Genomic DNA, 17064 nt, shown 5'->3' with positions numbered 1-17064 from the left:
TTTCCCCCTCAGTCAGTCTCTTCCATCAGGAAGCTTCCATAAGCCTCTTATCCTTCTCCATCAGAGGACAGACAGAATGAAAACCACAATCACAGAAAACTGACCATTCTGATCACATGGACCACAGCCTTGCCTAACTCAATGAAACTATGCGCAATGCCGTGTAGGGCCAACCAAGACGGACAGGTCATGGTGGAGAGTTCTGACAAAATGTGGTCCCCTGGAGAAGGGAATGGCAAATCACTTCAGTATTCTTGCCTTGAGAACCCCTGAACAGTATGAAAAGGCAAAAAGATAGGACACTGAAAGATTAACTCCCCAGGGTGGTAGGTGCCCAATATGCTACTGCAGATCAGTGGAGAAATAACCAGAAGGAATGAAGAGACGGAGCCAAAGCAAAAACAACACCCAGTTGTGGATGTGACTGGTGATGGAAGCAAAGTCCGATGCTATAAAGAGCAATATTGCATAGGAACCTGGAATGTCAGGTCCATGAATCAAGGCAAATTGAAAGTAGTCAAACAGGAGATGGCAAGAGTGAACATTGACGATTTAGGAATCAGCGAACTAAAATGGACTTGAATGGGTGAATTCAACTCAGATGACCATTATATCTACTACTGTGGGCAAGAATCCCTTAGAAGAAATGAAGTAGCTATCATAGTCAACAAATGAGTCCGAAATGCAGTATTTGGATGCAATCTCAAAAACGACAGAATGATCTCTGTTTGTTTCCAAGGCAAACCATCCAATATCACAATAATCCAAGTCTATGCACCGACCAGTAATGCTGAAGAAGCTGAAGTTGAATGGTTCTATGAAGACCTACAAGACCTTCTAGAACTAACACCCAAAAAAGATGTCCTTTTCATTATAGGGGACTGGAATGCAAAAGTGGAAGTCAAGAAATACCTGGAATAACAGGCAAATTTGGCCTTGGAGTACAGAATGAGGCAGGGCAAAGGCTAATAGAGTTTTGCCAAGGGAACCCACTGGTCATAGCAAATACCCTCTTCTAATAACACAAGAGAAGACTACACATGGACATCACCAGATGGTCAATACCAAAATCAGACTGATTATGTTCTTTGCAGCCAAAGATGGAGAAGCTCTATACAGTCAGCAAAAACACAACTGGGAGCTGACTGTGGCTCAGATCATGAACTCCTTATTGCCAAATTCAGACTTAAGTTGCAGAAAGTAGGGAAAACCACTAGACCATTCAGGTGTGACCTAAATCACATCCCTTACCATTATACAGTGAGAGTGACAAATAGATTCAAGGGATTAGATCTGATAGAGTGCCTGAAGAACCGTGGATGGAGGTTCGTGACACTGTACAGGAGACAGGGATCAAGACCATCCCCAAGAAAAAGAAATGTAAAAAGGTAAAATGGTTGTCTGAGGAGGCCTTACAAATGGCTGTGAAAAGAAGAGAAGTGAAAGGCAAAGGAGAAAAGGAAACATATACCCATTTGAATGCAGAGTTCTAAAGAATAGCAAGGAGAGATAAGAAAGCCTTCCTCAGTGATCAGTACAAAGAAATAGAGGAAAACAATAGAATGGGAAAGACTAGAGATCTCTTCAAGAAAATTAGAGATACCAAGGGAACATTTCATGCAAAGATGGGCTCAATAAAGGACAGAAATGGTACGAACCTAACAGAAGCAGAAGATATTAAAAAGAGGTAGGAAGAATACACAGAAGAGATATACAAAAAAGATCTTCACGACCCAGATAATCACGATGGTGTGATCACTCACATAGAGCCAGACATCCTGGAATGTGAAGTCAAGTGGGCCTTAGGAAGCATCACTATGAATAAAGGTAGTGGAGGTGATGGAATTCCAGTTGAGCTATTTCAAATCCTGAAAGACGATGTTGTGAAAGTACTGCACTCAATATGCCAGCAAATTTGGAAAACTCAGCAGTGGCCACAGGACTGGAAAAGGTCAGTTTTCATTCCAATCTAATGAAATGAAACGCCAATAAATGCTCAAATTACCGCACAATTGCACTCATCTCACACGCTAGCAAAGTAATGGTCAAAATTCTCCAAGCCAGGCTTCAACAGTATATGAACCGTGAACTTCCAGATGTTCAAGCTGGATTTAGAAAAGGCAGAACAACCAGAGATCAAATTGCCAACATCCGTTGGATCGTCGAAGAAGAGAGAGAATTCCAGAAAAACATCTACTTCTGTTTTATTGACTGTGCCAAAGCCTTTGACTGTGTGGATCACAAGAAACTGGAAAATTCTTAAAGAGATGGGAATACCAGACTACCTGACCTGCCTCCTGAGAAATCTGTCTGCAGGTCTAGAAGCAACAGTTAGAACTGGACATGGAACAACAGACTGGTTCCAAATAGGGAAAGGAGTACGTCAAGGCTGTATATTGTCACTCTGGTTATTTAACTTCTATGCAGAGTACATCATGAGAAGTACTGGACTGGATGAAGCACAAGCTGCATTCAAGGTTGCTGGGAGAAATATCAGTAACCTCAGATATGCAGATGCCACCACACTTATGGTGGAAAGCAAAGAAGAACTAAAGAGCCTGTTGATGAAAGTAAAAGAGGAGAGTGAAAAAGTTGGCTTCAGTTCAGTTCAGTTGCTCAGTTGTGTCCGACTCTTTGCAACCCCATGAATCGCAGCACGCCAGGCCTCCCTGTCCATCACCAACTCCCGGAGTTCACTCAGACTCACGTCCATCGAGTCAGTGATGCCATTGGCTTAAAACTTAACATTCAGAAAACTAAGATCATGGCATCTGGTCCCATTGCTTCCTGGCAAATAGATGAGGAAACACTGGAAACAGTGACAGACTTTATTGTTTCGGGCTCCTAAATCACTGCAGATGGTGACTGAAGCCACGAAATTAGAAGACGCTTACTCCTTGGAAGAAAAGCTATGACCAACCTAAACAGCATATTAAAAGGCAGAGACTTTACCAACAAAGGTCCATCTAGTCAAGGCTATGATTTTTCCAGTAGTCATATGTGGATGTGAGAGTTGGACTATAAAGAAAGCTGAGCACCGAAGAATTGATGCTTTTGTACTGTGGTGTGGGAAGACTTTGAGAGTCCCTTGGACTGCAAGGAGATCCAACCAGTCCATCCTAATGGAAATTAGACCTGAATATTCATTGGAAGGACTGATGATGAAGCTGAAACTCCAATACTTTGGCCACCTGATGCGAAGAACTGACTCATTTGAAAAGACCCTCATGCTGGCAAAGATTGAGGGCAGGAGGAGAAAGGGACGACAGAGGAAGAGGTGGTTGGATGGCATCGCTGCCTTAATGGACATGAGTTTGAGTATACTCCTGGAGTTAGTGATGGATAGGGAGGCCTGGCGTGCTGCAGGCCATGGTGTCGCAGAGTTGGACCTGACTGAGTGACTGAACTGTACTGAACAGGAACAAAATTTAAGCTTGGGCCTTGGGGTGTGCATCTGTGAAGTCCCTTAGTTCCAGCACTCTTCATTGGAGGAGTGAAGGTCTGGTGCCTGCCTGGAGGGTTATATTGTTATGTCAGAGTTTTTGCTGATTAGGTGATTTCCTGGAGTCTGACTGAGTTTTTCTCCCCTGCTAACCTACTGGTCCTGTTTCTTGCTGTGGTTTATCATGGTCATAGATGATTCGCAGTCAGCCTTGGGAAAGGCCTAGGGGAGAAGGGAGAAAGAATACCTCCCGCAGAGGTCAGGCACTCTGGCATGAATCCAGTGTCAAGCACGGTGTAGGAGCTGTGACTTCAGGGCTTCTCATGCTTTCCTTCGTGATGGGCATTTTTCAGGTCTCCAGGAGAGGTGGGTAGGCTTACTTAGAGCCAGGCCAGCTATTTCTCTCTGCAGAATGGTCTGGATCCTACTGGTATAGAATAAATAACTTCAACTGGGAGAAAACACGTGTAGCCTCTATCCTTTCACTCCATTTGGAGCCCTTTGGACTGTGCTGTTATCTCATCTGTCACATGTATACTTAAAAAAAAAAAAAGAGGCGGGCAAAGCCCACTGGCACAACAGGGTAGTTTTTGAATCCAACTTTTCAGGCCTTTAATTCAGACTTCCTGCCCTGCTGCAATTTGAGTAAAAACCATCTGGGCCTCATTTTAGCAACTTCCTCTCTCACTCCCAAATAGCAAGAGTTATCTTTTCATTTGAGTTCTTGGTTTTTGTGAGTCTAGTTGCCAATTCAAAACAGTGGAGTATCTAACTGTTTTACTTAACTGGATACAGACTTGCATCCCCGCTGCAAGTAGAAAACAATGTAACTCGGGGTTCAAGTTCAAAGTCTTCAACAGGCGTCCATGTTCTGACTGTAGCCCTGTGTAAATAAATCAATTTTCTTTGAGCCTTAGTTTCTGTACCTATAAAGTGTAAAATGATAGTTTTGACTTCATTTGGTTACTGTGGGAATTGAATGAGGTAATCCATGGCTTAGCACAGGGCGTGGTACATGACAAAATGCTAAAACTGCATTAGCTGTCCGAAGCAGCAGTAATCACTGTTGAACGGTCATGTCAAGTATTGTTCAGCAGAAACACTGCTTCTCTGTTGTGTTTGTAAGTGGTATCCTTTTTACCCAACATCTTTAATACTGTACTCAAAACTGATTTCCGATTGTTCCCTCTGTGTGTCATCGGCCAGCAGAATTAACAGATGTCTGTCAAAATTTCTTTCTCTCTGAAAAGAAGGGAAAGAAATGCTGCAAAAGTCTAGATCTTTAAAGCGTGTGTTTCTTTTTGTAACCATGAAGATTAGGCTCTGGTTTCCAGGTAATCATTTTATTGTTTCTTGACCTGAAAAATTTGAGAATATGTTAATTCTGTTAGATATTTGCTTTTGGACATGTCAGTGCAGCTGTTGAAATCTAGCTCCCTTCACAGTTTGGGGGCCATAGTCCTCGGCCCTGGTTCTTCCCAGCCCTGGTTCCTCTCGGCCCTTCCCTTCCTGGTTGGTACCAGCAGCTGGTTCGCTTTCCCCCTTTCTCCTCCTCCTTCCTTCACGTTACCTTCTCCCAGGGCTTCTCTTCTTTCCCCCTCCCTTTTCCATTTACTCTTACATTCCCTCCCTCCTTCCCGCCCTCCCTAATTCCTCTCCTCCCCTGGTTTCTAGCTCCTTTTTGCTTTCTGTTTGTGTTTCTGAGGGCCGTGCTCCAATTACCTCATATTTGGAGAGAGGAAGCTGTAGCCAATCCGGTTTCTGTCTGCTTTTAGGTCAAGTGATTTCTGAACTGCAGTGAGATGCTTTGAATTTGTCTTGTTGCAGCTCTGAGCCTGTAAGATGGCTGTCTGAATCGGCAGCGGCTGGAAGAGACAGAGAGAGAGGCGGGGAGGGAGGCAGGAAGAATTGGAGGGGTTGCCGGCGTAGTGCATGTTTTTAAATGTACATCTAATCCGATGAAGCCGAGGTTGGGATTTCTCTGGGATCCCAGGACTGGCTTAGCTGCGTTTTTGCAGAGATTAGGAGAGGAAAGCAATGGGAAATTCGCTGGGCTGCGTTAAGGAGCCGAAAGATTCAATAGCCGTTCCCGAGAAGGCTCCCATATCTCCTAAGAAAAGGGTTCGGTTCAAAAGGAAGTGGAAGGGGAAGAAAACCCCTACTCCAGCAGCACCCCGTGAGGAAGAACCCTTGCAGGGAACTGGAGCCCTCGAAGAGACCGGAACCCTGACGAAGTTAACAGTGAGTCTCCAGAAGGGGGAAGGAGTGGGAGGGGCCGAGCCACCACCACCCCCGAACGTGTTACTGCCCAGGGACTTGGCCCCCAGCTCAGGGGTGGGAGCCCAGGGCATGATCGTTCAGGTGAAGGAGAGGTTCCAGGGGGAGATCCAGACCGCTCAGCTTTTGTTGGAGAATGAGTCATCAGTTGCCGGAGGGGTCTGGGATTCCCTGGAAGAGGGGACGACTGTCATCGCTCACCTGCTCGATAACCCGGCAGAAAGGAACTGCGAGAAGTCAGTGAGCCAACTGGTGGAATTTCCGAGGACAGCCTCCTGCAGCAGCAGGGCCGTGCTGCTGCCTTTGCGCAGGCGGACTGCAGTGGAGAAAGGAGCCGCTCCGCTAGGAATCAGGAGCAGCGCTTCCCCCAGGACAGACCACCCCGCCGACACAGACAGTCTTTCTGCCGGCTGGAGTGTTGGCGGAGGAACCAAGGGCATCTTAAGTGCCCCTCAGACAGGTCCCTGGACTGTGGAACATTCCGCTCCTTCATCACTGCCAGACCAGCCGAGAGGCCAGAGCCGCACAGAGCCTGCCCGTGCGGGTCGAGTGCCCCCCCAGGTGCCCAGACTGCCTACTTCTCAGAGTGACGTATCCATCAGCGGCCTGACTCTGAGCATCTTGCCATCCTCCTCCGGCTATGGCAGCGACGGGCCCCACTTACGTGGAATCCAGCCTAAAGACCCGGAGCCTGAAAAGAGCTCCACGTCCTTCTCAGAAGAGGATGGCACCCTTTCTTTGGAGGCAAGCCACGCCCCCTCATGGGGTCTAGAGTTGACGGGTGGGCATGCTTAAGGGATAGTCAAGCGGCGGTTTGCATTACTGGCCTCAAACTTACAGAAGTGGAGCGCGGCGAGCAGTGAGGAGCGCGATGCTGCTTCTTACACTTTACCTGTCAGTCGGATACCGGGAGTTAGCCACTGCTACGCTCGGCAAGCAGAATCTATTTCAGGTCTGCCCCTTGATGCTTGAAACCAGCTTCTTGTCTCTGGGGACTCCCTGACTCTGGGTAATCATGCCGCATAATTGCTCCAGCTATCTGGTGGGGTTATCTCTCAAGGTGCAGGGCTAGGTAATACTTCACTCTCAGCAGGTCTGTTTTATCAGCTTCCCTGCTGTAGGAAGTTGTAGTGTACAGCGAGGTGACGGGGAGGCTGGCTGACTCTTTGAAGTGAGGTGGAAGGGGTCAGGGGGAGGCCCTGTCTTCAGTGTGAGTGTGACTGCTCTTCTCCCTGGAGAATGATGTCCTTCCTAGAGCTGATGTAATCTTTCCCCCGAGGGGACGCTGCTAATGACAATACCCATTCCCAAGGTGGAGCGGCTAGTCCTCCACTGGTTCCTAATTCCAGCACTGGAGGAGAGGGACATAGATTTATCTGGAGATTAGTCCAGAGCTTGAGGGGCCAGGTAGAGAGGGTTAGAGCAGTCTGAAGGTTCAAGGCTAGAAACAGTCTGTTTTCAGATCAGACTTGTTTATGTCCCTAACATGTTTTTGTTTGTGAGATACGTATTCAAACATAAGTGGAGGTGGTGGTAGTGATAGGTGGTGGGTGCTGTGAATGTTTTTAGGAGTCAAGGAGCAGGTGAGAATTTAAGAGCTCTGAACACAGAGAGGAGGGAAAACCCCAGGTGGTACAGGGTTTGGTCTGGCACATATGAGGTGAACGTGTAGGTGGCTGAAGTTATAATCATCAGTGACTGAAGAACTTTTGTTGGCATATCAGTCTCTGCAGCAGAAGAAAAAAACTTTAGGGGCCAGAGGTAGAAGATGGAGCAGGGCATTTTCCATGTTGGGCTGTGGTCAGCTGCCCAGGTGCCTCCAGAGCAGACAGGGTCCCACCTGCTGCTGCCCTGCTTCTCACCAACAGCAGGACGCTGGGGAGAGATGCAAATTTAAGGTGACCTGTGATTAAAATGCCTGTTTGGGTGATGAATTTCCCCCATGGATAGGCCCATTCCAGTGCCCTTTATTATTATAGAGTTTGGACAGTTGGAGGAAACAGTTGGAGAACAGTTGGAGGAAAAAATGGTCATTGAAAAATATTTATTACGTGGTTGGGCAAGGGGCATCCTTGGGCTTTTCATATAAAAATGTGTGTGTGTATGTGTATTAAGGTGGGGAGGGAGGCAGTGAGGCTGCTGGGGTGGGGTGTATCTGAGTTGCATTGGATAAGACGAAACGTCAAAGTCAGCTTTTACCTTGGTACAGAACGGATGTAGAGTAATTGCGGCAGAACCAGTGGCTGAATGGATCACTCTTTTGATATTCCTGAAGTTGTGGAGGCATCATGATGATTTAGGATACATGCTTAGAATTAAGAGTGAGGTTTTCAGAAAGTTTGGAATATAAAATGTGAAGGAGCTCACATTTAGTGGAAGTCAATTCAAGATAATGTCCATATGTGACTGTGGTACTTTTGGAGCAGGAAGGCTCTGGACAACTCTGTGAGGAGCCTCCAAGAAGAGATTGGTAGAAGAAACCTCTGGACCATGGTCTATAGTTTGACCAAATCAACAGCAGTGTGATTCTTGGGCTGTTCAGTATGAGAATCGTACTGGTGTGTGGTGCTTTCTGGGCAGTCAAGCTCTACATCCTGTCCCACCTTCCCTGAGAGCAGACACGACCAGACTACACAGTTAGGGCCTAGGAAGAAAAACTAGGTGACTTCGAGTCAGCTTAGAAGTCTGACATGTCTTTGAGGTTCTGTGTCCATCTGGTGATGCAGGGACCACAGACTGTATGACCATCCTGTATGACAGATAAGAAGTAACTTCTCAAGATAAGTGTCCCTTATCCCTTAAGGATGAAGGTCCTTAAGTTCACAGGGGCCTGAAACCCTCCTTGGTCTCTGAAGGTCTTATCTTCAGGGAGCTGCGCCCTGCCTGGTAGGCTGCTCACAAGGCCTGGGGACAGCGACAGCCAGAGAGGCAGGGGAGCATGTTCTGACACTGAAGATCTCCTGGGAAATGCGGGTTGAGCCTCAGGGCGAGAGCATCTGACTGGAATGTGAGGGCCCTGGGAGGACGCAGGGGTCAGGAGAGCAGCTGCTGCTGGTCACACACCAGCTCCTTCCTAAAGAGGGAACAGCAGGCACTCCAACAGAGTTGATTTTTTGTTTGTTGGTTGGTTCTTGTTTTGTTTTGTCTTTAACATGTCAGAGTGGGAAACAGCAAACTTTGCGCTCTGGAGTGGTGTCTGCCCTTGACATAACTCAGGCCACGTTGCCTCTCCCGTTGATGCCCCAGGGCATGGTGATGGGAGAGGGTCCAGACTGTGCCGGCACAGAAACTTGGCAGCGGGTTTGTTTCTTTTCAGGACGGAGAGAAATGGGAACTGATTCTGATTCCTGCTGAGTGCCAGCTTTGGGTAATAGAAGACAAATGGTATGCTTTTCTGTTCACCTGGTAGAGCTGATTCTTCTCTTGACAGGAAACAGTTAACAACGGAAATACGATGACAGCAGCCAGGGGACAAAAATGGTTTTCAGAATGATAAGTAGACTTGGATTTGGAGCTGGGTGGGAGCGAGTTAACAGCAGTTGTACTTTGATGTCAGACAAAGGCCTTCGCTGGTCCAATCCATCTCTCAGGACTCCCTGCTCCCAGCTGCCATCGATAGCTGTAATACCTGGCTTAATGGAACAAGGAAAATTGTTGAAAATCTCTTTCTTTTCTCTCTTGGCTCCACTGCCAGTCTCCTGGCCATGGTTAGTGGATTCTGTCGGATGAAGAATTTGGCCGAATACCATTGCCCTTGCCACAAACCCTTAGATTTTGGGTGAATAGTCAGAAAACACTGGGGCTAGACATGATGAGAAAGAAATCAGTTGGTATATTATTTTCTCGGCTAAGCCTTTTCAGTTATAAGTATCCTTTTCACATCTCTCCTCTTTAATTATAGGGAAAGTTGTTTTTACTAATACTGGCTTTGTATTACAAGAAAAAAGCAAAATTAACCAGATGATACTATTGGAGGAATGTAACAGTTAAAGTTACAGTTAGGCCTTTATTTAAGAAAGGCATTTTTTTCTTTTAAAAAGTTTTACTTAATTAAAAATACTACCAAAGAATAATCATTATTTTTCAGGTATTACAATGGTTTTGTGGCTATGTTAAAAAAAAAAATCTTTAGAGACACATACTGAAGTGTTTTTAGAGGAAATGAGAGTATGGAATTTGCTTTATGATAATAGGGGAGGAGTGAAGTGGGTGGAGTGTAGATGAAGCAAGATTAGCTGTGAGTTGATATGGTTGGAACTGGGTGATTGGTACATAGGAATTTACAGTATCATTCTTTTTTTATATATATTTGGTATTTTCCAATTCAAATGGAACATTTTTTTCTGAGTTTTGATTTTTTTTCACTGTTCTTTTCACTAGTTTATTTTATTTTGGAAAATTATTTTTGTCAAATTATGTTATTTATATTAACATGTAATGAGTTTATTATCTTTTTAAAAAAAAATATCATCCCACACACCTCTGGGAATCACCAATTTCTTCTCTGTATCTGTAAACCTTTTTTCTTTTTTTAAAGCTTTCTATGTGTAAGGAGGATTATACAGTATTGTCTTTGTCTGATTTATTTCACTTATCTTAATACCCTTGAGATCCAATGATGTTGTTGCAAATGACAGGATTTCATTCTTTTTAATGGCTGAGTGATATTCCATTGAATATATCTGCCACAATTCCTTTATCTGTTCATCCATTGATGGACATTTCAGTTGTTTCCAAATCTTAGTTATTGTAAATAAAGCTGCAGTGAAGGTCCATATATTTTTTCAAGTTAGTATTTTCATTTTCTTTGGATAAGTACCAGAAGTGATGTTGAGCATCTTTTGATATACCTGTTGACCTTCTGTGTGACTTCTTTGGAAAAAATGTGTATTCTGATCTGCCCATTTTTAAATGGGATTGCTTATGTTTTTGCTGTTGAGTTGTGTAAATTCTTTATGTATTTTGGATGTTAACTTCTTATCAGATGTATGATTAGCAAATATTTCCTCCCATTCAGTGGGTTGCCTTTTCATTTTGTTGGTGGTTTCCTTTGCTGTGTAGAAGCTTTTCGTGTGTCTGTTGTTGATGTTTTATGTGTGTTGTTGATTTGCTTTTGGCATCAGATTAAATACATGATTGCCCAAATCGACGTCAAGGAGCTTGCTGCTTGGTTTCTTTCTTTCCTTTTTTTTTTTAAACTTCTTATTTTGTATTGGGGTATAGCCGACGAGCAATGTTGTGGTAGTTTCAGGTGGACAGGGAAGGGACTCGACTATATGTGTACAGGTATCCGTTCTCCCCCAAACTCCCCTGCCATGCGTTCTGTCACATAGTATTGAGCAGAGCTGCATGTGCCATACAGTAGGTCCTTATTGGTTATCCATTTTAAATAGTAGCAGAGTAAACATGCGGAGAAGGCAATGGCACCCCACTCCAGTACTCTTGCCTGGAAAATCCCATGGACGGAGGAGCCTGGTGGGCTGCAGTCCATGGAGTCGCTAAGAGTCGGACACGACTGAGCGACTTCACTTTCACTTTTCACTTTCATGCATTGGAGAAGGAAATGGCAACCCACTCCAGTGTTCTTGCCTGGAGAATCCTAGGGACGGGGGAGTGTGGTGGGCTGCCGTCTATGGGGTTGCACAGAGTCGGACACGACTGAAGTGACTTAGCAGTAGCAGTAGCAGAGTAAACATGTCCATCCCAAACTGCCTAACTATTCCTTCCCACAAGCAACCTTAAGTTTGTTCTCTAAGTCTGTGAGTCTCTGTTTTGTAAATTCATCTGTACCATTTCTTTTTAGATTCCACATATAAAGGATGACCTTCTCTGTTCCAATGTTTTCTTCTATGAGTTTTATGATTTTAGGTTTTATGGTCAAGTCTTTAATCCACTTTGAGTTAATTTGGAGATATGGTGTAAGATAATGGTTGAATTTTATTCTTTGGTATGTGGCTGTCGTTTTCCCAACAACATTTATTGAAGAGACTCTCCTTTAACCATTGTGCATTTTTGGCTCCTGTTTTTGTAAATTAATTGACTGCATATGCATGGGTTTGTTTCTGGGTTTTATCTTCTGTTTCATTTATCTATGTGTCTATTTTTATGCCAAATACCATACTGTTTTAATTATTACATCTTTGTAATTTTGTTGGAAATTGGGGAGCATGATGCCTCCAGCTTTGTTCTTTTCTCCAGATTGCTTTGGTTAATCAGTGTGTGTGTGTGTGTGTGTGTATTTCCATACACATTTTAGGATGATTTGTTCTAATTGAAAAATGCCATTGGAATTTTTATAGAGATTGTTTTGAATTTGTAAGTTGCTTTGAGTAGTATGGACATTCTAACAGTATTGATTCTTCCAGTTTGTGAGCACAGAATTTCTTTCCATTTATTTGTGTTGAAATTTATTTCATTTATGTCTTACAGTTTTCAATATACAGGTCTTTCACCTTCTTGGTTGAATTTATTCCTAGATATTTTATTCTTTTTGATGCAGTTGTAAATGGGATTGTTTTCTTAATTCTCTTTCTGATTGTTACTAGTGTATAAAAATGCAACAGATTTTTGTATATTGATTTTGTATTCTGCAAATTACTGAATTTGTTTATTCCAGTAGTTTTTTGATGTCTTTAGGAATCTTTAGGGTTTTCTATATATAATATCCTGTCATCTGCAAATTGTGGTACTTTTATGTCTTCCTTTCCAATTTGGATGCCTTTTCTTTCTTTTCCTTGCCTAATAGCTCTGACTAGGACTTTTAGCATTATGCTGAATAAAGTGGTGAGAGTAGACATCCTTGTCTTGTTCCTGATCTTATAGGAAGGGCTTTCATCTTTTCATCATTGAGTATAATGTTAGCTCTGGCTAACATTATAGTGAAATACCTTTCCTCTATACCTGCTTTGTTGAGAATTTTTATCATAAATGTTGAATTTTGTCAAGTGATTTTTATGCATCTGTTGAGATGATATGACTTTTGTTCTTACTTTTGTTAGTGTGTGGTATATAACATTGATTGATTTATGGATGTTGAACTATCCTTGCATACCTGGAATAAATCCTACTTGATCATGGTATATGATCCTTTTAATGTATTGTTGAATTTGGTTTGCTAATATTATTTTGAGGATTTTTGGATCTCTGTTCGTCAGGAATGTTAGCCTGTAATTTTCTTTTCTTGTGTTGTTTTTGTCTGGTTTTGTTAGCAAGGTAATGCTGGCCTCATAAAATGAGTTTAGAAGAGTTCCCGCCTCTTGTATTTTTGAAAGAAATTTAAGAAGTATTGGTGTTAATTCTTCTTTGAATGTTTGATAGAGTCTATCATTGAAGCTGTCCTGGACTTTTGTTTGTTGAGAGATTTTTTTTTTTTTTTAAAGTTTACATAATTGTATTACTTCTGCCAAATATCAAAATGAATCTGCCACAGGTATACATGTGTTCCCCATCCTGAACCCTCCTCCCTGTTGAGAGATTTTTGATTACTGATGGATTCTCCTTAATATTAATCAGTCTGTTCAGATTTTTCATTTCATCTTAATTTAGTCTTGCTGCTGCTGCTGCTGCTGCTGCTGCTGCTGCTGCTGCTGCTAAGTCGCTTCAGTCGTGTCCGACTCTGTGTGACCCCATAGACGGGAGCCCACCAGGCTCTGCCATCCCTGGGATTCTCCAGGCAAGAACACTGGAGTGGGTTGCCATTTCCTTCTCCATCAGTCTTGTTAGGTTGTATATTTCTAGGAATTCATCCATATTTTCTAGATTGTCCAACTTGTTGGTGTATAATTTTTCATAGTAGTCTCTCATAATCCTTTGTATTTCTGTGGCATCAGTTGTAACATCTTCTCTTTCATTTCTGATTTTATTTGTGTACTCTGTTTTTCTTGGTGAGTCTAGCTGAAGGCTTGCCGATTTTATTAACCTTTTCAAAGAACCATCTCTTAGTTTTGTTATTCTTCTCTACTGTTAGGAAAAATAGTGGAGGAGGAAAAATAATGGAGGAATTATTATACAGTGCATGGAGCTTCCCTGGTGGCTCAGCTGGTAAAGAACCTGCCTGCCAATGCAGGAGATGCAAGAGATGTGGGTTCAATCCCTGGGTCTGGAAAGTCCCCTGGAGAAGGAAATGACAACCCACTCCAGTATTCTTGCCTGAAAAATTCCATGGATAGAGAAGCCTGGCAGGCTATACTCCATGGGGTTGCAAAGCATTGGACACGACTGAGCACGCATGCGTGCACACACACACACACACATTATGTAGTGCATATGCTGAAAAAAGATTAATGTCCAGAATATTTGAAGTGTAGTGTAAGTGAGGTGGTTAAGAGTATGGAGCCAGGTTGGCTGAGTCTGAATTCTAGCTCTACTACTTACTAGCAGTGTACCTCGGGGCAAGTTACTGAATATCTCTGTGGCACAATTTCCTTATTTGTAAACTGAGGATAAGAATAGTATATACTTTTCAGGGTTGTTGTGAGAATTGTAAGAGTTAATGCAAGTAAAACACAACGAAAGTGAAAGTGTTAGTTACTCAGTCATCAGTTATTGATGTTATTTAAATAATTTGTATAAATAAACAAGAAAAATGTAAACATGCTAGTAGAAAAAACAGGGGAAACCCAGGAATAAGCAATTCACAAAAAGAAGAAGAAAAAACCCAAATGCCTCATACACAGGATTCTTTCTCACTAGTATTCAAAGATATAAAACTCAAAATAACAACAGAATGCTATTTTATACCCATGAGACTGGCAGAAAATAAAAAGTTTGAAAATGCATAGTGTAGGCAAAGACGCAGAATGATGGAAAAAACACTTTACACCCTTGTTGATAGAAGTATAAATTGGTGGTGTTATTTGGACAGTAGTTTGGTGATATTTAGGAGAATTTGAAAATGCCCATATTCTGTGGTCCAGGATTTTCATTCTAATTATATTTCCTGAAAAGTCTTCCATGACTCTGAATTTGAATATTGAAAGGAGAGCTCCCGTGATCTTTACCTAATTCTCCTGTTGGTAATAAACACAGCTGCCATAAGATCTCCCTAGCGAGGCATTTGTAATAACTTACTACCTGTACCCTCACCTGTTTCTTGAATGAAACGTTTTCAAAGTCTGATGCCTTCACTGTAGTGGGATGAAGTCAGCTAGAAACTTCAAGACACATGAATCAAGTATTATTATTAGCTCATTACATCTAGTTCATTCCCTGAGACTTACATAGACTTAAAAGTTCACATTCCTCAGCCTGGTATTCCAATCCCTCCATAATCTGTCTAATCTTCTCTCCTACATCAATTCCCAAGTAGAACTTTCATGTCTTAACAGGTCGACCTCTTAACCGTCTACCACTATTCCTGTTCCAGCTTCTAATCTTTGTTTGTATCCACTGTCTGCATAGAATTCTTTTCTTCTTTTTTTTTTTTTTTGTTTGTTTGTTTCTATAACATCCTTCAAGGATGCTTTTAAATCACACTTCTTTAAGAAGTATTTTTATCACTCTGAAGTGAAGTGAAAGTCACTCAGTCGTGTCCCACTCTTTGCAACCCCATGGTCTATACAGTCCATGGAATTCTCCAGGCCAGAATACTGGAGTGGGTTGCCATTTCCTTCTTCAGTACTCTAGCCCATACTAATTAATTATGCTGAGATCCTCTATTGAATATTACTATTTACTATATATTTTTAAAGAAATATTTATTTATTTGCTGGGTCTTAGTGCAGCACATGTGGAGAAGGAAATGGCAACCCACTCACTCCAGTATTCTTGCCTGGAGAATCCCAGGGACAGAGGAGCCTGGCAGGCTACAGTCCATGGATCACAAAGAGTTGGACATGACTGAAGAGACTTAGCATGTACACAGGCATTACGGCACGTGGGATCTTCGTTATTCATTGCAGCATACAGGATCTTTAGATATAGCACGTGGACTCTTAGTTGCAGCATCTGGGATCTAGTTCCCTGACCAGGGACTGAACCCAGGTCCCCTACATTGGGAGTGTGGCGGTTTAACCACTGACCACCAGGGAAGTCCCTATTTACTGTATTATTGTTCCTCTTTTGGGGCCTTGCTGCTGCTGCTGCTAAGTCACTTCAGTTGTGTCCGACTCTGTGCGACCCCACAGACGGCAGCCCACCAGGCTCCCCTGTCCCGGGGACTCTCCAGGCAAGAACACTGGAGTGGGTTGCCATTTCCTTCTCCAGTGCATGAAAGTGAAAAGTACAAGTGAAGTCGCTCAGTCATGTCCGACCCTTAGCGTCCCCATGGACCCTTAGCGTCCAGGCTCCTTTGTCCATGGGATTTTCCAGGCAAGAGTACTGGAGTGGGGTGCCATTGCCTTCTCCGTTTTGGGGCCTTAAATTATGTGAAACTCTTTCCTGTGATTTTACCACAAATGCCTAAATACAAGGTAAAGTTTTTTCTTTCAAAAATTCGCCTTCAAAAAAAGAGGGGGCGGATTCTCTTTGTATTGGGTTTTTTAAAATAAAGTCTTTCTTGTTATTGGGCTCCTAGTGAAATTATAGTCAGTTCATGAAAAAGGATTAATGAATCTGCTAATTCATTGGATACCAGTTTTTGTAGAGACCAACTAACAAAATTGGTTCAACAAAAAGAGTAACTGAGGAAATTCTCTGGCAGTCCAGTGATTAGGACTCTGTGCTTCCAATCAGGAGGCCTGGTTTGGATCCCTGGTTGGGAAACTAAGATCTTGCAAGCCACATGGCCACAGAGAAGAAAAGAGTAACCGAAAATCTAAGAAAGTTTTAGCTATTGTTCTTAAACACTAAGTTTAAGTGTTGAATGTAGCAATTGTATGTGTTTAATCATATTTTTAAAAACTTTATTTTTTAAAATTAAAAGCATTTTTTTTAGCCATGCTGCATAGCGCATGGGACCTTAGTTCCCCAATCAGGGATCAAATAGCACCTCCTGCAGTGGGAGTGTGGAATCTTACCCACTGGACCATGAGGGACGTCCTGAAAACTTTCAAAACATCACCCACATCACTTATAAAAGAATACACACAAGCAAGTGATCACATTATGGAAATCATAAATAGCAATAGAATGAATGGGAAAAAACCAGTATTACACAAATGGATTCTTGTGGCTAGGGATGAAATGTATAAGGACAGCGTGGATTCAGGCAAGTGCTGCTGTATCTCAGAAATCTTAGAAAGGAATGTAGATGATGTTTTCTTGAAAATGCACCCTAATAGTAGCTTTATTATTTTTTGAAGTACCTTTATGTATGAAAAAGACTGTGTAAGGATGCCTGTGAAGACTCTGAATAACATGATTTTATGAAATGTAAAGGCAAAAATAAGCATGGATACTAAATGCAT

General features: G+C 42.7%; 1 protein-coding gene across 22 annotated transcripts in view; it reads left to right on the top strand.

Annotated features, from left to right (window-relative positions):
* Positions 1–17064, top strand: part of MACF1 (microtubule actin crosslinking factor 1) — a 340946-nt gene that overhangs the window by 158383 nt on the left and 165499 nt on the right. For 3 of the 22 annotated variants that reach the window (XM_070786788.1, XM_070786785.1, XM_070786784.1), the window contains exon 1: positions 4442–6463. The exons of 8 other annotated variants lie outside the window; for them this stretch is intronic. In XM_070786788.1, coding sequence (XP_070642889.1) covers positions 5480–6463 — 984 coding nt within the window. In that variant the 5' untranslated portion in view covers positions 4442–5479. Of the gene's footprint in view, positions 1–4438; positions 6464–17064 lie in introns of those variants that run through there. 11 more of the 22 variants (XM_070786787.1, XM_070786790.1, XM_070786789.1 and 8 more) reach the window with 7 other exon arrangements.

The sequence above is a fragment of the Bos indicus genome, chromosome 3, assembly GCF_029378745.1.
Source record: "Bos indicus isolate NIAB-ARS_2022 breed Sahiwal x Tharparkar chromosome 3, NIAB-ARS_B.indTharparkar_mat_pri_1.0, whole genome shotgun sequence".
NCBI classification, from domain to species: Eukaryota; Metazoa; Chordata; class Mammalia; order Artiodactyla; family Bovidae; genus Bos; species Bos indicus.
Note: the sequence above shows the minus strand (reverse complement) of the source record. Positions and strands in the feature narration are given on the sequence as shown.